General features: G+C 41.6%; 1 protein-coding gene across 1 annotated transcript in view; it reads right to left on the bottom strand.

Annotated features, from left to right (window-relative positions):
- PAPPA (pappalysin 1) overlaps positions 1–21,144 on the bottom strand; it is a 302,275-nt gene that overhangs the window by 22,457 nt on the left and 258,674 nt on the right. Inside the window, exons 15-17 of the mRNA XM_075835544.1 lie at positions 3,593–3,776; positions 2,080–2,290; positions 1,757–1,928 (exon numbers count right to left, since the gene is read on the bottom strand). Of these exons, the coding sequence (XP_075691659.1) occupies positions 1,757–1,928; positions 2,080–2,290; positions 3,593–3,776 (567 nt within the window). The remainder of the gene's footprint in view (positions 1–1,756; positions 1,929–2,079; positions 2,291–3,592; positions 3,777–21,144) is intronic.

The following is a 21,144-nucleotide window of genomic DNA, read 5'->3' as shown; positions in this document are numbered from 1 at the left end:
TGACATTTCTTCATTCTGGCTGGACCTATGTATTTCTAGGTCTACAGCCAGACTGAGGAAGTCAATGGGGCTCCCGTAATGACGGGAGCGTTGCTAGGAGACGTCAGTAAATAGTCACTGTCCAGGGTGCTGAAAGAGTTAAGCGATCGGCAGTAACTGTTTCTGCACCCTGGATAGTGACTACCGATCACAATATACAGCAACCTGTAAAAAAAAATGAAGTTCATACTTACCGAGAACTCCCTGCTTCTGTCTCCAGTCCGGCCTCCCAGGATGACGTTTCAGTCTAAGTGACGGCTGCAGCCAATCACAGGCCAAGCACAGGCTGCAGCGGTCACATGGACTGGCGCGTCATCCAGGGAGGTCGGGCTGGATGCCGAAAGAGGGACGTCTCACCAAGACAACGGCCGGTAAGTATGAACTTCGTTTACTTTCACTAGGGAAAGTGCTGTCCCTTCTCTCTATCCTGCACTGATAGGGAGAAGGGAAGCACTTTTCCCGCAGTCCGCAGCAGCTAGTCCGCATCAATTTACTGCACATTTTGTGCAGATCCGCAGCAGAATCTGCAACGCAGATTCTGTGCGGCATTGATGCGGACAGTTGCGGAGGAAATCCGCCACGTGTGGTCATGCCCTTATCAGGCACTGAGACTTGTATAAATCTGAAAAGGGTTCCATTTTTGAGACACAAAATAAATATTTGTGCTTAAAGTGCACTTATCATAGGGTACCTGGTTTATTTTAAAGATAGATTAGCCACTTAAGATTTATTTATTTATTTTAAAATACTGTGCAAAACATTTTAAAACAAACCTCATTACATAATGTGATTTTTATTTTGCAAATGAACCGACTCTCCGCAAAAGTCAGATCCGAACATCCAGATTTGGTAATCCTGGCATCTCCTGCGTCCTCCCTCACGCCACCATGGCAGTCTACAGGCAGTCTCAGAAACCGAGATCTCGCTATTATCAATTGGTAAGCATTAATACAGTAGAAAGTGCTCTTTTATACAAAGTGCGAGATTTCGTGATCTGAGCCTCAAGGCTGTATTTAGAGATTATGAGAGGATGGCGGGATTGCCAAACCCTAGAAGTTCAGGTTCAACTTTTGTGGAGAGTCGGGTCATCTAATGAGGTTTGTTTTCTAATGACATGTATTGACAAAACAAAAAAATTATCTTAGGGACTAATTTAAAAAAATATTAAATAAAACAGGTAGCCGATTGCTGATAGGTACGTTTTAAACTCACTGCTAGATTATGTAGATTCCTACTGGAGGAGAGCACATATGAAGTACCAGAATTATTTTCCTGTCTCATTTGGCATGTGTGTGCATTTGTTGACATTTAGTGCCCGAACACGAAAGCGGTAAAACGAACAGTGGGTGCCCCCACTCTATGACCGATTGTCACGCGCTACGTAGAGGTGAGCCTAAATCATAACACAACCATAGAAGTTTAGTGCGTTTGATCAGCACTTTTTCCTTGCACACTGGTTTGTATGTATTTACCATATAAATCGCGGTGTCTGTATATTTTTAGACAATCTCCACTACATATATTACTATTAGACATATAAGTAGTAAGTTGCAGAGACATAATTTCACTGTGCAGAGACATAATTCTATCTATGCCAGTCCAATATGAAACCTGGTATGGGTTACCAAACGTTTATCCATCATGATTAAGACAAAAGCAATGAAATTAATTCATAGCCTTTAGTTCAGATCTCTGGAAAAATGCTTTAAAGACTCACCGACTGGTTATTGCCATCATTGCATGGGAGTCTACATTCACTGTTGTACTGAAATCCATTGGTGCACTGGTAAAGCCCCATGAACTTATTATGAGGAGGTTCACACATTACAGGGACACATTCTCCAATTTGCCAGTCCCCATCCTTAGTGCACTGAATTTTAAATGCCTTCCTTCCCCAAAGGAAAAATAAAAACAGAAGCAGATGTGAGTAAACACATGTAAAAGTAATACAAAATGTAAATATAAGCAGATGTGAGTAATAACATGTAACACACATTTTTTCTCAGAAACATACAGTTATATCATAAAACTTTTACTTACTTCCTTATCTTCTTAGTTGCATCAGGTACGTGATATCCCACCTTACACCTATACTTGCAGGAAGAGCCCACCTTGTGACCATTAGAAAGGCAGCGGGCAGTCTGCAGATCTGCGTAAGGCAAGGGTGGTGGTGCCATGCACATAAGTTCACAGATGGCTTCTGGAAATGACCAAAGACCGTCCTCCAAGCATGTTAACACATTTTTAGTACCTAAAAAGACACATTTATGTATAAAATTAGAATTTTAAAACAAACCTAATGGAGCAGAGCTGAGTACAACCTGATTTACTGGGTCAACATATACCCTATTCCGATTAGTACAATCCTCATCCAGCTTCTTAAACAGCCAGCTTTTTATTCCGCCCGCTCTGCCCCCTTATCCTACTGTCTGTAGGTTAGCAAGAAAAGGGGGCAGAGCGAGTGGAGTAGCACATAACTGAAGGATCAGACTACACAAAGCTTTTGTGGTTGTTTTTTTATGGAGACAGATAAGCCTGCATAGGAGCTGTATAACTAAAACAGTAGGATTTTTTAATCAACACTATTTGCAAAGTTATTTATTTATAATTTTATTATATGCACTAAAGCAATGTAACAATATATGTTGCAATTTAAAGCCCTGTTCTCCATTGTCTTTAAAGGGGTTCCCTATAATGCATATTTATTACCTATCCCCAGTAAAGGCGATAACAAGAACGGGATTACCTTGCCGTTCCTGGTAGCCCCATAGGAATGGAGTGGCAGTGCGCATGCTTGTCCATCGCTCCATGGGGCTCCCAGGAATGCAAGGTAAGCCTGTTCTCGTGATCAGTGGGGGTCCCAGCAGTCGGACCGCCACCGATCACATACTTATCACCTATCCTGTCGATAGGTGATAAATAATGATTATGGGAAAACCCCTTTAAGTTCAGAGATATTTGTATCTCAGCTGCACCGATGGAAGTTCCATTCTAATTTGCAGCTCAGTTCCTTTAAACTGAATTTACAGGTTCTATGCACTCAATGCCAAAAGGGTGGGACTCCTTAAAAGAGGATCGGGGGAATAGCAGAGGCTTTAGGGTATGTGGACACGCTAGCTACCTTTTACGTCTGAAAAGACAGACTGTTTTCAGGAGAAAACGGCTGCGTTGTTTCAGACGTAAAAGCTCCTCCTCGTATTATGCGAGGCGTCTTTGACGCTCGTAAATCTTGAGCTGCTCTTCATTGACTTCAATGTAGAACGGCTCAAATTACGTTGCAAAGAAGTGTCCTGCACTTCTTTGACGAGGCAGTCATTTTACGCGTCGTCGTTTGACAGCTGTCAAACGACGACGCGTAAATGACAGGTCGTCTGCACAGTACGTCGGCAAACCCATTCAAATGAATGGGCAGATGTTTGCCGACGTATTGTAGCCCTATTTTCAGACGTAAAACGAGGCATAATACGCCTTGTTTACGTCTGAAAATAGGTCGTGTGAACCCAGCCTATCTTTAATTCTTTATATGTAAAATAATAATTGCGCAGCATAATACCTCTCATTTGAGCAGGATGATAACACTGAAAAGTGCATTGCTTTCCATAGGTGGTTCCATATGGACAATAAAATAATGCATGGTAGATGTGATTCTTATCAGGTGGGCCACAATCAACTGGTTCACAGGTCACCTGTCGACTCCACTTTCCATCTCTACATGTTATCATAATTCGAGAATCAATCTAAAGAAACAAATATAAAAAAATGAGTAAATGTATTGAAAATGAAAAAAAAAACAAAAAACAGTTGTTTACAGCGCATATTGCATAGTTGCCAATAGTCTTCATTTTTGAGGGAGAGTCCAGCAAACAGGACCCAGAAATGCAAAGCTTATGCAATTTTTTTTTCAAAATGCGACTCGTCTGGGAGTTTTGGGTCAGAACAGGGACAAGATTTAAACTCTTCTATGATTTTGTTATCAAATGTTTGGTAAGTATAATATTGTAGCATTGCAAGCAAAATTATTATGATGTGATATAGCCCTTTATTTATATATTTTTTTAACTAGCTACGGACTCCACCTCTAAATCATCTGGCACAGTGGCTCCATTCTGGAGATTCACCACCCTGGCACCTCTTCTAGCAGAGCTGGGCGCAGACTACAAGGTCAAGGACCTCCCCTTCATCTTTCTACAGTATATTACTTTTAACTGAGTGCGGAGGGCTTTCCTGGACGGGTTATTATCCGATTTTTATTGTAAACATATTTAACAGAACAAAATGATTTATTTTTATGTGACTATCCCTTTTAAAAAAAATCAAAACCTTGAAATATTATTGTTATTATACCAGTTTTCACATTAGCTACTATAACATACACAATAGGCTGTTTTTTTTTTCTGCTGCTCACTTTTCAGCTTAGCTGTGCAGATTGGAATCTCATTATCATTAGACAGCAGGGGATATGATGCACTATTTTGTCCGACAAAAACTACGGAATCTGTGACAAAGGTCCAAACGGAGCCGCCAATGCAAATGTGAACAGGGCCTTATTAAACTGAAATTAAATACATGATATGTTCCCTTTAAGGTATATAATCATTCCTCATTATAGCACAACTGCATTATTTATGGACTACTCTAAAGAGGCCATTTGACATATAACAAGTCTAGCAGGTACTGAGTTGAACTGGTATTTTCCATCTTAGCTGTGAAGACAGAAGTGATATCAGTGCAGATAAGAACCTCACTATTTATCACACCCAGACAAAAACTGCATAAACTGTATACAACGTACATGTGGTATGTGTTTTTTGCTAATATAGAGGCATTGTGGAAATATTCTTAGGTCACGTACTGCACGAAACTTTGGTTTCTCATGAGGCTTTTTTCCAAAGTATTTTTCCTAAATGAGGTAAAACGCTACAAAATATCACACCACTAGCATGCAGCCATTTTAAAATACATAGAGCGTGTCCTAAAATTGCTGCTAAATTTACCATAAAAACCCGGCAATGTGTGACTGGAAATTTCATTGGTTGAGAGCATTGCCTTCAAATTCTATAGTAGAAAATAGTCTCAATAAACACTCTGAAAGAGATTGATCAAATATAGTGCCAGGGAGGAATGGAGCAGTTTCCCATGCCAACCAAATGAGCTTCTACTTTTGTTTTTCCAAACCGCGTCTAAAAAATAAAACAAAAAGTTGAATCTTTTTTGGTTGCTCTGAGCAACTATTTCCCATGATAAATTTCCTACCTGTGTGTACCCGGCCGTAGACACAATGATCTGATGACAGGAATAGTCATTTTTGGATATATTAATAATGAAGATTTGAGGGACACTAATGGCCTGAAATGAAACAGATACGCCCCGATGTTCAAGGAACTGTACACATGAAGGATATTTGCTCTTCTAACTACTAGATGTAATAATTACATGGAAAGAACTGTGTTATTCGTGCTGTCACCAGGGTTCAATGTCCTGAGGAGTATCACAGAGCACTGACAATGTGGCAGAATATTTCCATGTTCCGCCATCTGTGTTTTTTAGGTGTCAGAGAGCAGTTTTCAGCTCACATCAAAGGACTTGGCGAGGTTCACTGCCAAAACACCTCAATGGCTTCCACAGAAGTTCGGACCTGTCTGGCTTTGATTGAGGATTATTTTAGAAAGCGTAATGGCAAGATGTGCCACACACAAACAAAACATGCTGATCACTTACACATGGAATCCAGTATGTTTCTAGAACTAATGCACTCCGGGGTTTATCATAAAAGACATTTCACAAGTAGCGCAGTTGTGTTTATGACAAGTGTGAAAATGTTTATGAGGGAATATAACAAGGATTATAATCATTGATCTTTAGTCAGACTGCTACAAGGTGCGGAAAGATTGCAGATAATGTAAATAATGTCAAATTTTATCACGTATTCTGTATATATTCTACTTAAAGCCTTACTCCATTCAAAACAATAAAATAAGGTGAGTGCAATAAAGTGGTTGTCAACTCCTGTCCATAAGCCCTTATAAAGGGTAACTAAACATTTGACATACTTCTGACATGTCATAGTGACATGCCAGAAGTTTTGATTGGTGGGGGTCTGAGCACTGAGACCCCTACTGTCACGATCTGTGGGTATGTGGACCCACTGGGCGATACCACCGTAGCGGGATAGCAGCTGGCCAAACAGTGTACCAAGTTAATGTCTATATAGTCCAAGCACAAGGGTACCGGTAGCAGTTCAGACAGTAGTAACGGCTAGGCTCAGATGGGACCTTGGCAGCACACACCAGGCGTGGTGTAACATAGCAGGTGTGACCGATGGCACAACACGACTCCAACTTTCTAAGGCACAGGAACAACGGTAGCATGGGATACAGGATACAGGTAGCAGGTATGGGAACACTGGGAACAGGAACACACTAAGGGACAATTTGCAAGTCTAACATGGGTAAACACAACAACGCTCAGGCAATGTGTGAAAAGGCAGAGCCCTTTTTATAGTCCAGGGTGATCATGGGTTAGCACACCCTACGAGACACAGCAGGACGGAGCGGAAGTGATCCATGGTTGCACGCTACACCTACCGATCGCTAAAATGAAGCGGTGTGTGAGCGCTCAGCAGCTTCGTGTCTATTCGGCTTTTTCTGGAAATCAATGTATCGGAGTACGGGCTCAATAGAAAATCTATGAGCCGTACTCCGATACATAGGCTTTCCGGCAAAAGCCGAACAGAAACAAAGCAAATTGATATCATTGAGGGGAGTCCCCCGCTCGGTGTGCCAGAACATGCATTACATGGATGGCCATTCATTTGAATAGCTGCCAGCAATGCTACAATTCCCCTGTGACCGTCTGCGGCTTCCCCTGGTGATAACAGCTGATTGCCCAGGGTTAGAGAAGCTGGACCTTTGGTGATCAGCTGATCGCCGCACCCACTTCTATAGGGGTTGTCCTTATGAGGCAACCACTTTAATCTCACATTCCACAATGTCATATTCACAAGGATCCAGGAAGTTGAGACATGAGGAGCTGTTTGATGGGGTCCTCACTATGTGGAGCTGCTTTAGTGCTCCCTGTACTTTTCTGAGACAAAAATGGAACAAGCAAGTCACCAATTATTTTGTCAATATTCTTCTAATTTCTAGGTCTCACTGTTTTGGAAATCAACAGCCACGATGGATAACATTTCTTACGTAAAATATAACATGTCCCAGTTAAAGTTCACTAATTTCCTAAGTTCCTAAAATGTTAGCGTTTAAATGTTAAGATATTTTTTTACTGTTGACCAAATAAAAAAAAAATATATAATGCATTTTCTTTCCATGTTTCTGGGTTTCCTGATGAAGTAGTTTAATGTTAATTTGCTTGTCCAAAGGGCAATTGCAGCAAAATGACATTGATCCTTCTAAATCCAGGGACACATATGATCTGTAAAAACTTGATAGCTAGATCTGTATAGTATTAAGGTAAATCCACACATAGCAAACTTTTTCCACCGTGATTTTCGTGATACATGCTGATGTTGCCACGGATTTTCTTGCAGATTTGAAGGGGATTGCACCCTATGCATTGCAAAGAGTAATATCCTCTATGAAAAACCACAATACTTCCGCACAAGAATGAGGATGCTACATATTTGCATGGCCTTAGCTCATGTACTCATGCTGCTGTCAAAAATCATGTTTTTGTGGAAATCACTGCAAAAAAACTGATTTGACCGTGATGTTGGAGCACACTCCCAAGGTACTATACCATGTGCATTAACAACCTTATCAAAGTTTAATTGCTCAAACTTGAAAAATTAAAATAACTCCCTTCATAAATGGAGAATTAAAGGGCAAGTGTTCATGTTTCATCTACAAGCCCGGAACAAATGACAGTAGGGGCAGTTATTTTGTAAAAATCTGATTTTACTACTTTATAAATTCTTTATATATTCAAAGGATAAATATTTATAGGATGCAATCTCTAATGGGCAGGGACCTAGAGGTTTGTAATATCTGCATGCATAGGTTTCCTCTAATTGAATTGTGCGGTGTATTATAAATATTAATATATAAATAGACTATATAAAAAAAATATATACTATATAAATAAAGATGATGATTATTATTTTATTACCTTTTCTGACATCAACATGGTTTGCTTATATCAGACCTTGAAGAAAGCCGACTGCCAATTGCGTATATGGAAGAGAGGGGCCCATAACAAAGATCAAAATGAGCCCCCCATTTCGGTGACAGGTTTTGCTACCCAGGATAGAAGGTCCTGGTACTTTTTTCTCCCACCACGCTACTTTCCATAAACTTTGGACCAATTCTCTACCTCCTTGTTTGCTATCAATGCAGATCCCCTTGAGAAAGGAGTCCTGCACAGGGGTTCTCTACCCAGTAACAAGTAGGAGGGGATGAGTTGTTATTTGTTTTTTTAAAAACCCTCTAATACTTTAAGAATAAGAGGGCTGGTTAAAAAAAAATCCTAGACCACCTAATTTTTGTTTGTGCAGTGTAAAAAAAAGCCAAATTAATTCCACAAGAATTCATTGCTGTTGATATTTATTGGAAGAATGAATAATTTTTGTAAGCTTTACATGTTAAATAGCACATCTACTAATTCAGGACTAGAGATGACTAATTCACTGATGCATTGAATACAATAGGAAAATAAATTCAACTATTATTTCCTCAAATACGCCAAAAACGGCATCTCAAATCAAAGAAATTGATTTGCCAATGAATCCTAATGGCCACAAACCGTTTTGCAAAGCAATGAAAACTGAATTGGGTGGAAAAATATATTCCTTCTTTAAGATATTATGACTTATATAGCCTCAGCCAACATCAAATGTACATATATTGCAGCCCGAGGTAAAGGAGGTATGCTATACATTTTATTGGAATATTGGATAATGCAGGCTGATACGTTGTACTATTTTTAGTCTCTTATGTGGAAATAGAACAGTAACTCAACAATATAAGAATCATGCTTGCTCAAAAAAAAGTGCTTAAAGCTTTTATACAGTAGAATCATGTTAGCAATTACACTTGCAGCAACAGTAAAGTGCAGCAGATGGCAGTATTGAAATGGGACTCAAAATAAAAAAACTAAAAAATTAAATAAAAAGGGTGGAAACTTATATTCTTCATGGTGCAGATGCAGCTTCCATTATTGCATCACATTGCACAAAATATTTGACATTAAAGTAATGCCACTGACAAACTGCGCCATTAGACAGTAACCGTTTCCAAGTGGAATACAATGTGCAGCGTTGTAGACGCTGGACTAAAATGTAAGTCTGCAAAGCAAATAAATTCAAGTTTCCTTTTATACAGTCTTCCGCACACCCTATATAATATAAATGAGGTTTTTATGCACTGTAGCAGCATTACTATATGCAGCATTAATGTGTGTGGTGGGCACCTGGGCATATCATCTGCATTTGCCTATGCTACAGAATGAATGAGCCTGACATTTTTTATCTACTGATCTGTTTTTCAGCAGTCGCCAAAGAAATTTTCTTGCAGAAAGCAGTTTTAATATATTGTATGAATTTAATTTTATCCTTTTGTTCCAGGAAAATCGTAACAACTTATCACCTATCCACAGTATACGTGGTAAGTGTTTAATAACTGGTGGTCCCAAGGCTGGGACCCCTATGGTCACAAGAACGGGGGTCGCGAATCCCCTGTTTATATGGTGCTGCCGCTGCATCCATTCTCTATGGGACTTACAGAAATAGATAAGCACTGTGTCACGATCTGTGGGTATGTGGACCCACTGGGCTGTTCCGCCGTAGTGGGATAGCAGCTGACCAAACAGTGTACCAAGTCAATGTATAGATATAGTCCAAGCACAAGGGTACCTGTAGTCGTTCAGACAGTAATGGAGGCAAGACATAGACGGGGCCTTTGCAGCAGACACCAGGCGTGGTGTAACACAGCAGGCGTGACTGGGGGCACAACACGACTCCAACTTTCTAAGGCACAGGAACAAAGGTAGCACGGGATATAAGATACAGGTAGCAGGACAGGGCAACACTGGGAACAGGATAACGCTATTGGACTAATTTGCAAGACTAACATGGGTAAACACGACAATGCTCAGGCAATGAATGAAAGGGCAGAGCCCTTTCTATAGTCCAGGGTGATCATGGGCTAATTACAGATTTTACTCATGTGTGTGCACTGGCCTTTTGAGGCCGGGCGCAAGCGCGCACACACACCCTACAGGAACCAATGCGGAAGTGAGTGCCGGTGTCTCTCAGGAGGGAGATGCCGCCCGGTACTCACTTGTCCATGGCCACGGCTGTCGGGGGCAGGTAAGCACGACGGTCTGCGGCTGTGGACATTACAGTATCCCCCCTTATGCCCCCTCTTCTTGGGACCAGAGCGAGAGCGAAACTTCTTAATGAGGGTAGGAGCATTCAGGTTCTCTTCTAGCTCCCAGGACCTCTCCTCTGGACCAAACCCCTTCCAATCCACCAAATAAAAAGTTCTTCCTGCTGCTTTTTTTAAGTCCAGGATCTCCTTAACCTCGAACATGTCAGATGAACCGTTGGGGGCCACGAGTCTTACTATAGCGGTTCAGGACCACAGGCTTCAGGAGGGAGGCATGAAAGGAGTTGGGGATTCTGGGGGTAGGAGGCAGCCGAAGCTTATAGGAGACAGGGTTTATTTGTTGTAGTATCTCAAAGGGTCCGAGGAACCTGGAAGCAAACTTCTAGGAAGGCACCTTTAGACGCATATTCCTAGAGGACAGCCAGACTTTGCAGGAATTGACAAAGTCCACAACATCTTTGGGCAGCGTGGGCTACCAGAAATGAGGAGCAATCAGATGTCGCGTCTTGGGAACCCCGCGTGTCCGGCCAGTTTGGAGCTGTGTCCCCTGCGAAGGATTCTCATCCTGTCTGCCAACCGCACAAACGTCCTCCCCGGAGGGATGTTTCTAACTTGCAGAGGGTTGGCAGAAATAATGCAGGACGGGTCTATGATACATTGAGGGGACTCCACAGTGTCCTCTGTTTCATAGTTACATAGTAAGAACGGTTGAAAATAGACACATGTTCAACCAAGGGATGGGAAAATGCAAGGGAAAAACTTCTACACATAGCAGCTATTTTTTTGTTCTAGGAAATGATCTAAGCCTTTTTTTTAAAGCCATCTACTGTCCCTGCTGTGACCAGCTCCTACGGTTGACTATTCCATAGATTCACAGTTCTCACAGTAAAAAAGGCTTGTCGTCTCTGCAGATTGAACCTTTTTTTCTCCAGACGGGGGGAGTGCCCCCTTGTTTTTTGAGGGGGTTTTACATGGAACATGACTTCACTATATTTTTAGTATGTGCCATTAATATATTTATATAAGTTAATCATGTCCCCCCTTAGTCGTATCTTTTCAAGGCTAAATAGGTTTAATTCTTTTAATCTTTCCTCATAACCTAGAGCTGATTGACATTGCGTGCTGTTATTTAGTTTATGATCTACAAGTACACGCAGATCCTTCTCAACAAGTGACTCCCCCAGTACAGGGGCATAGCTAAAGGCTCATGGGCCCTGGTGCAAGAATTCAGCTTGGGCCCCCCTACCCCACCCCAACACCACAAGACCACTGCCACTCCTATCGCCAGCCGCCTTGACCAACAGCCCCCCAGCATAATTCCCCACACAGTATAATGCCCCCCGTAGCTGACCCCATACAGTATGATGCTCCCCGTAGCTGCCCCCCCACAGTATAATGCTCTCATAGCTACCCCGCACAGTATAATGCCCCCCATAGCAGACCCCATACAGTATAATGCCCCTCATAAATTCCCCCATACAGTATAATGCCCCCATAGCAGCCCCATACAGTATAATGCCCCTCATAGCTGCCCCACACAGTATAATGCCCCCATAAAGTATAATGCCCCCATAGCAGCCCCATACAGTATAATGCCCTCCATCAATGCCCCCATACAGTATAATGCCCCCATAGCAGCCCCATACAGTATAATGCCCCTCATAGCTGCCCCCATACAGTATAATGCCCCTTAGCTGCCCCCACACAGTATAAAGCCCCCATAGCTGTCTCCCTACAGCGTAATGCCTCCATAGCTGCTACCATATCAGCCCCCCAGCCAGTATAATGCCCCCATAGCAGACCCCATACAGTATAATGTGCCTCATAGCTGCCCAACACAGTATAATGCCCCCATAGCAGCCCCATACAGTATAATGCCCCTCATAGCTGCCACCATATCAGCCCCCCATACAGTATAATGCCCCTCATAGCTGTCACCATATCAGCCCCCCATACAGTATAATGCCCCTCATAGCTGCCACCATATCAGCCCCCCCATACAGTATAATGCCCCTCATAGCTGCCACCATATCAGCCACCCTCCTTATACAGTATAATTCTTCCATATGTGCATAATAGAAAAATAATAAAGTTACTTACCTATTCCCGTTCCCACAACGGGTGGAGGAGGAGATCCTTCTCCTCCTTTGACCTGTGTTATGAGTGACTTGGCGCAGACAGGCGCGATGATGTCTGGCACAGTGAATGCTGCAGGAAGGAGCAGTCAGCTCCTTGCTCCAGGATTAAATTGAACTGGATCTGCATCCTGAGGAGGGGGAGTGCGACCCACAGTTTGTAATGTATTGTGTCGTGAAGTTTGTGTTTGCGGTGGAGAGAAGAGGGGGGACTGTAATTTAAAGCCCCCCTCTCCTCTCTCCACCGCAAACACAGACAGTACAATACAACAGACAGTACAATACAACACACATACATTACGGGCCCCTCTTCCATGCTCTTTCGAATCGGCTCTTCCACAGTGGCTGGAACGCCCCCTCACGTGACATCACGGTCACATTGTACACTGAGTGTACCATGTGATTGTGACGTCTAAACAAACCATGCCCGTAACCAGGAAGTGCCGGCATCACGGCACATACAACATTTTTATTAGCGCGCTGCGTGGAAACGGGGGCCCTGCGGGCCCCCCAGGCTTAGGGGCCCGGTCGCAACTGTGACCACTGCGACTTTTATAGCTAGGCCACTGCCCCAGTATAGCTAGGACATATGATGCATGCAGGTTGTTGGTACTCAGATGCATAACTTTACATTTATCTACATTAAACTTCATTTGCCACTTAGTGTGTTCAAATCAGCTTGCAATTTATGAACATCGTCCATAGACTGAACAATACTACATAGGTTGATGTCATCTGCAAAAATAGAAATAGTGCTAATAATCCCATCCTCTATATCATTAATAAATAAGTTGAAAAATTTGAGGTCCCAGCACGGCAGCCTGGGGTACACCACTTATAACCGGGGACCATTTAGACTAGGAATCATTTACCACAACTCTCTGGATACAGTCCTTGAGCCAATTCTCAATCCAATTACAAACTATACTATCTAAACCTATAGTCCTTAATTTACCCATTAGATGTCTATGAGGGACAGAGTCAAATGCCTTTGCAAAGTCCAAAAACACTATATCCACAGCGGCCCCTCTGTCTAGGCTTCTGCTTCATAAAAACAAATCATGTTGGTTTGACAACTTCTGTCATTAGTAAAACCGTGCTGGCTGTCACTTATAATACAATTTTTTGTCACATAATCCTTTATATAGTCCCTCAATAGCCCCTCAAACATTTTCCCCATGATGGATGTTAAGCTTACTATAATTCTATATAATTCTATAATCTATAATTACCCAGGGAAGACCTAGAGCCCTTTTGGAAAATAGGCAACACATTTGCACAGGCAGCACATTTGCCCTGCACCAGTCCCTTGGCACTATACCGGTCATTAGAGAATCGCTAAATATTATGAAGAGGGGGACCGAAATAAGTGAACTAAGCTCTTTAAGAACTTTAGGGTGTAACCCATCTGGTCTCGAGGCCTTGTGTACATTTATTTTATTTAACTTAGCTTGGACCATATCTACATTCAGCCAATTCAGTATATCAACTGATATATTAACAGCACTGGCACCGGCTACATCAGCTGCTCTTTCTTCTGTTGTATATACAGAGCTAAACAACCCATTTAGTAACTCTGCCTTCTCTTGATCCCCTGTGACTAACTCCCCATTACCACTATCTAGGGGTTCTACATGTTTAGACCTTGGCTTTTTTTAATTTACATACTTGAAAAACTTTTTGGGGTTTGTTTTACTAGCATTGGCCACCTGCTTTTCATTTTATATTTTTGCTGATTTTATTACCTTTTTACAGATATTATTAAGCTCTTTATAATTATGAAAGGCTACAGCTGTACCCTCAGATTTGTATTTTTCACATTTCCTTTTTTTGTCATATATTTCCCTTTTTACAGAAGGTGTAAGCCATGTGGGGTTTAATTTTAGTCATTTATACTTGTTATCTATAGGAATAAATGTTGCACTATAATTACCTAAAGTAGATTTTAGAATCTCCCATTTATCATTTGTAGGTAGGGTAGAAAAAAGAACACGGCGCCGCAAATCAGGATCTGATACAATAGTGATAAAATTGGTCGGTGAGACAATTCCGCTCACCTCGGGTGGTGGACACCAAGGAGGTGTCAACAAAGCTTGGGAAGCTGCAGCCAGGTCCACATCACAGCCAAACGAAGTTTGCTGTCAGTTTGTAGTAGTTTAGGAGTAGGAAAAACGGGACCACCGGCGCTGCTTTAGTCTTTAGACAATACACAACCAACGTAGTGGATTAAGTGTATAGAGTTTTATTGTTGATAGGCTACGCGTTTCGACGTCGAACTGACGTCTTCCTCAGGCCAATACAGACTGTGCGGTTCCTGCCTTATTTATACATCAGGGCGAGGAAAAAAGACCGCCAGATACAATGGGTCAAAGGTCACATAACAAAAAATGAATGAAGAAACAATATTAAAATCAATTACGCGTGTCATAATACAATAAGAAAGAACGGGATTAACAACATGTTTAAAAGCTGTTTTAAATCTGATAGTTACACTGACAGATCGGTACCGTGTCTTCAGAGAGAGATTTTTTTGAAAGACATAACTTCTATTTATGTATAGGACTGTGGGTGAATGAACGATCATATATTATATATTTAGTTATGTCTGAGTTTTAATGTGTTTTGACTAATGTTAACGGAAAAAGCAAATAACAAACGTAGCAGTTCTTGGGCTACGTTTGTTATTTGCTTTTTCCGTTACGTACGTACAGACATACAACACCACCACCTCCATATCACTTCTCACATACAGACATACACCACCGCCTCTCCTATTTGTCCTGTCTTTCCGAAAGAGTGTAAAACCTTGTAGATTTACAGCCCAGTCATGTGAAGAGTCTAGGCATGTTTCAGCAACACCAACTATATCTATATGTTCCTTAGGTACCAAGGCCTTTAGCTCCTCCATTTTGTTTGCTAGACTTCTGGCATTTGTGAACATACACTTTAACTTGCCTTTCAATATTTCACTTCCACTATCAGAAATGTGATTTTTTGCCATTATTTGGGCATTTTTGTTTCCATTGCTGTTTTGTAACAAAAGTATCTCCTTATTCTGTTGTGTAGTCCTCTTCCCACAGTCTATTTCTCTCCCCCACCAATTTAGTCTGACCCCTCTCTAACCTAACTACCCATTACTTTCTACATTGACCTCCCTCCTCAGCCCTAGTTTAAATACTCCACCCCCCAAGCTAGGATTCTCTCCCCCAGCACAGTAGACCCCCTTCCATTTAGGTGCAAATCATCTGGAGAACACAGTTTGTACCCCAATGAAAAGTCAGCCCAGTGCTCTTGGAACCCAAAGCCTTCTCCTCTACACCAAGACTTAAGCCATGCATTTAACTCCCTGAGCTCCCACTAAGTTTCCTGTGATGCGCATGACACAGGCAGTATTCCTAAGAGGTCCTTGGAGGTCCTTCCCTTCAGCTTGTAGCCTAGTTCTTTAAGAAACTATTCTTAAGACTCCTCCACCTACCATTTATTCTGTCATTGATTCCCACATGGACTACGACAGCTGGATCATCACCAGCATACATACGTAGGTTTCAAATGACCTAGACAGGGCATTGGTCCTCACATTTTTGTCAGCGGGACTGTAGTGGAGCACAAATTGGAAAACGGGTGAAGAACAGCGACCACCTGGCTGGACAGGAGTTCAGCCATTGAGCCGACTGGAGATATGTAAGGTTCTTGTGGTCGGTGTATATCAGGATGGGATGGGCTGCGCCCTCTAGCTGATGTCTCCACTCCTCCAGAGCCAATTTAATGGCCAGTAACTCTCGATCCCCAAAAAGAGTAATTGCGCTCTGCGGAGGAAAAAAGTCTCGAGTAATAGCCACATACTACTGCCTTTCCTTTGAGGCCTCTCTGGAACAGAAATGCACCTGCACCAACAGAGGAATTGTCCACCTCCAACGAGAACTGTTGAGAGATGTCAGGATGATGGAGGATTGAGGCTGAGGTAAAGGCATTCTTGAGGCTATTAAATGCAGATCCTGCCTCTGGAGTCCACACCTTGGCATTCACTCCCTCTTGGTAAGGGTAGAGATGTAAAATAAGGTGTATAGCCTCTCTGAGCAGACAAGTTCAGTAAAGATCCAGTTAACCGCATTGTCCGTGTCTGTGACATTCATACCTGCTGAGGGGTTGTTCCCACTAACCTGTTTAGTGTCTACCTATTACAACATTCCCTTTCATGTGCCTTCTCAGGACCCCCCTCAATTAGCTAGAGCAGAGGGACGTTATTGAAGAGAAGCTCTTCTTCTAGGGGAACCTGGTTTGACTGAGTATTGGATAGCTGGCATGTAACACTACATTTCCCCTGTATGGCCAGCCACAACTTTCCCTGACAGGAGTTTCTAAAGTTGAACATGTGATCAGCGCCCGTCTCATTTGAGAAAGATGTTTTTGTGATGAGACAATTCCTTTACAAACTACCATGGATTGTGCCTGCAAAAGACCATCTGTGTATAAGGCATTAATTACGCTACAAAAAATGGTTACCACACTATACTAAGACAACCCTGAACATGTTAGATAGAAATTCTACACAAATTTCACTAAATATTACACATACTACACACATGCCTCTGATGTCATTTCATCTGACAATATGACTATTATATAACAGCCTAGGGTTAGAAAAGTAGGCTATGGACTGTACATTGGAAGAGTAACCTTTATAAACAATACCGTACATTGCCACGTCTCCTCTTATCTAATACTTTCTGAGAATTATTTTTTTTCTGTGTGGAGAAATTATTCACCATAGACTGATTCTGTGTGTTGCTTTTTATATTTGTGCAGCTGAATTGCTTATGCATGCTTGTTCTTGGATATTTTGTATTGTATTGTGTGCCAGGTAAATTTCAAATTCTCTAGCACATAGTCTATTTGATTAATAGTTCCCGTAAAAGAACAACTGTTGTATCTATATAAAAATGCTGAATGCTCATTTGTTTTACACTGTGAACCATATGTAGCTACCTATTCCCTACATTAAATTCTGCTGAGATGTTGGACTCATGTTAGCAATATTTGCATTTCATACAGATGGCCCAGCTTTTAGACCATAGTTGGGCATATTAACATACTGAAATGGTTGTCTGAGACTTTAATAAATTAACCTGGTTGCATGAAATGTTCTAAAATAAAAAAAAAACAAATTCTACTCCCCTGTTAAATCCCCTGCAGCTCCAGCGCCGATATTTCGGTGGTCCCCGATGGTCTTTGTATATTTTCCTGTAGCAATTACCTGTACATCAATGTGACTACTGCAGCCAATCACTGGTCTCAGCGGTGACATGCCGTACATGCTAGCATCACTGCTAAGGCCAGTGATTAGCTGCTGGAAAAAAACGAAGACCGGTCGGGGCCACCATAGCATTAGCCCTAAAGCGGTGGGGGATTTAACAGGTGTTAATATTTTTTATTTTATTTAATAACATATCCTGCAGCCAGATTAATTTTCAGACAACCCCTTTAAGAACACTCTCACATTTAGTCTGTGTTCAGATGTCACAATTATATCATGTTTTTTACGGAAATATTTGCAAAAATGCAAATTGACCACGGCCCGTCAACACAGCCATATAACTGCCTTAAAGATGTAATATTAGCATCAGTTGCACCACTCCAGGTGCAAATGGTTAAAACATTGTTAGTGAAGATCTTGTAGGAACCTGGTTTATTAAAAGCTGTTTTCTCTTTGTTGTTGAAAAGTGTAACATCACTATTTCTAAATCCAAAGAGCTCTTTGACGATTTCAGAAGTAAGGTCATAGATGCATATAAGTCTGAAGTGGGATTTAAAAATCGATCACCAAACAATTGGCCAATCCCTCCACTGTCCAGAAAACCAGGTATAATTGGAGAAGATTTAAAACAACCACCAATTTTCCCAGGCCAGGCCTATTAGGAAATTCAGCCCAAGAGCAGAAAGCATGATGCTGAAAGAAGTCTCTATGAAGAATTTCATCACAGGACCTGCAGGTAGCAAGAATGCACAGATTAGATATCCATGGGAGGTGTGCCAGGTGGAAACCTTTTTTGCCTAGAAAGTGAGACCATGATCACCTAGGCAAACACCAGGATTTTTGGAACAATAGGTCATATTTACTATTTCTGTCTTAAATTTAGACAGCATAAAATTAAGAAAGTAAGAAGATGTGATAAATTTATTACAGTGGTGGAGTATCAGAATACTTGTTTGGTGAAAACAACAAGACAAAAAAGATTTCAACAGAAGAACCTAAAACTAACTGTACAACATGGTGGTGAAAATGGTATGGTTTTGGGCTGCTTTGCTGCATCAGGGCCTGTGCAGCTCACCTTCTATATTGTACCAGAGGGGGGCTTGAGGATAAAGGTACTTTTACATGGCCAGACTTGGGCCGTGCAAACGAGGACCGATCAACGAGACAGCTCGTTTGCTCCTTTCACAAGGAGCTAGTATGGGGGCGAGCGCCCGTTACTCCGACCACCCATCCCCATACATTATTATCATGTCGGCAGCACGTCAGGGGGATGTGCTGCCGACAAAGATAATATTTTCAGTATTTAAAACTATAAGATCAGCTGATGAACGAAGGTTTGCTCGTTCATCGGCTGATCGTTGCTGATCGTTTACACAGGGCAATTATCGAGAACGAGGATTCTCCCGATAATTGGCCAGTGTAAAAGGGCCTTTACTAAAGACCCCTTGTCAGTAGAATGAACCTTAGTTGAAAGTGGACCTTGCAGCAGGACAATGATACTGTAAATCCACCAAGGAATAGCTTAAAGAAAAATAAATTGTCTGTATACAGAAGAAACAACTCAAAAAATTCTCCACGGTAGAGTGGGGAAGCATTTTTTCTCACTAAGGCCCGGTCCCCAAATAGTGTAAATGCTGCGGAATTTCAGCAACTGAATTCTGAGCGGAAAATCCCTAGAATTTACAGTAGCAACAAAGTGGATGAGATTTGAACAAATCTCATCCACACACTGCGGAATAAATCAGCTACGAAGACGTTTATAAATTGGCCTGCGGTGCATTTTTTAATCAGCAGCATGTCAGCTTATGCAGATTCGCTTTTGTTGCGGGGTTTTCCAAATTGGATTTAACGGAAAGGTGCAAAAAATAGCAAATGTTGCAACTTTTGTGACGGAAATGCAGCGATTCCGCTGCAAGAATTGCAAATCTGAAAAAAACAAAACCTTTTTTCTTTAAAATTAATGGAACAAAGTCTATACTTACCCCCCTTAGCATTGTCATAGTGACGGCTTCTTTTCTTCCCAGCTTTTCTTCCCCGGCCTCCTGGCATGACGTTTTATCCAATTTGACTGCCGCAGCCAATCACAAGCTGAAGCGGTCACATGGGCTGCAGTGTCATCACAGCAGGAGGCCAGGCTGCAGGGAAGACAGAGGGATATGTCATTATGGCAGCGCCAGGACTGTTAAGTATTGGCTTTCTTTACCTATATTTTCAGCGGTGGCGATTCCGGATCAAAATCTGCACACAGTTTGGTGCAGTTTTCGGCCGGAATTCCCTGGGGGGTCTCTGCCAAAGGGGAAAATGCCAGTTATAAAAGTCATGAACCATATGCCATTTTTCAGAAAAGAAAATGACATATCTGTGAATAATACATTTTTACGTGTGAATTTGTTATTGTTGTTTGTTCAGTTACATCATTATCTTTTTATATTGTTCAAATGAAGATTAACTATGGATATTTCAACACATGTTAAAAAATAAAATAAGGTGTCTTTACTTTTTCACGACTGTATGGTCATGATAGATTATTATTTTGTTTGTTCTGAAGATAAAGATGGTCAAAGATGATTAGATGTCTCACTTATATCAACTGTCAGTGAGATATTGGTCCAATCCCAGGACCCATACGGTGCTTGGAGATACACTGTATGTTATAGAGCTCCTTTGAACTATGATGAATGCTTCTAATCATTTTTGTTTGTTCGTGACTCGATTATTGTTAAAATATCCAATTGTGTGTGTCCAGGTTTAACAGGATAACAAGATTCATAAAACACTTTTATTATTATTATTTTTTTTTTATCTGCTGATTCGTTGGTTGTCAATTATTATTTAACATTTAACTTCTGCTTGGTTGTAGGTCTTGGAATTCTGAAGGACTGATACCACGGCCGGGTCACATATTAGATGGTTGACTATGACACCCTTAACAGGGGGGGGGGGGGGGCAATTTATGGATTTAAAAACAAAACTCCCGCTTTCAATTTCTTTCTACAACCGATTGAGTGCTGTGTTCAAGCAGTTCATAATGCTGTAAAGACCCTATTACATGGGCCAATGGCGGAGCAAACGAGCATTCATATGAAAGCTCGTTCCCGATCATTGCCCTGTGTAAACAAGGGCAACGATCAGCCGATGAATGAGCAAACGCTCGTTTGTTGGCTGATCTGCTCTTTTATGCAGCACTAAAAATCATTGTTGTAGGTACCACAACTCCCTGTGTAGACATTATGGATAGAGATGAGCGAACTTATGATAAGTTCGGTTCGGCTGGTTCGCCGAATTTCTTGAAAAAGTTCGATTCAGACCGAACCTGTAATTCAAGAAAGCCCATAAAAATCGTGTATGGAGCTCCCGTAATGACGGGTGGCTACATGTG

Source organism: Rhinoderma darwinii, chromosome 8 (genome assembly GCF_050947455.1).
Source record: "Rhinoderma darwinii isolate aRhiDar2 chromosome 8, aRhiDar2.hap1, whole genome shotgun sequence".
NCBI lineage: Eukaryota > Metazoa > Chordata > Amphibia > Anura > Rhinodermatidae > Rhinoderma > Rhinoderma darwinii.
Note: the sequence above shows the minus strand (reverse complement) of the source record. Positions and strands in the feature narration are given on the sequence as shown.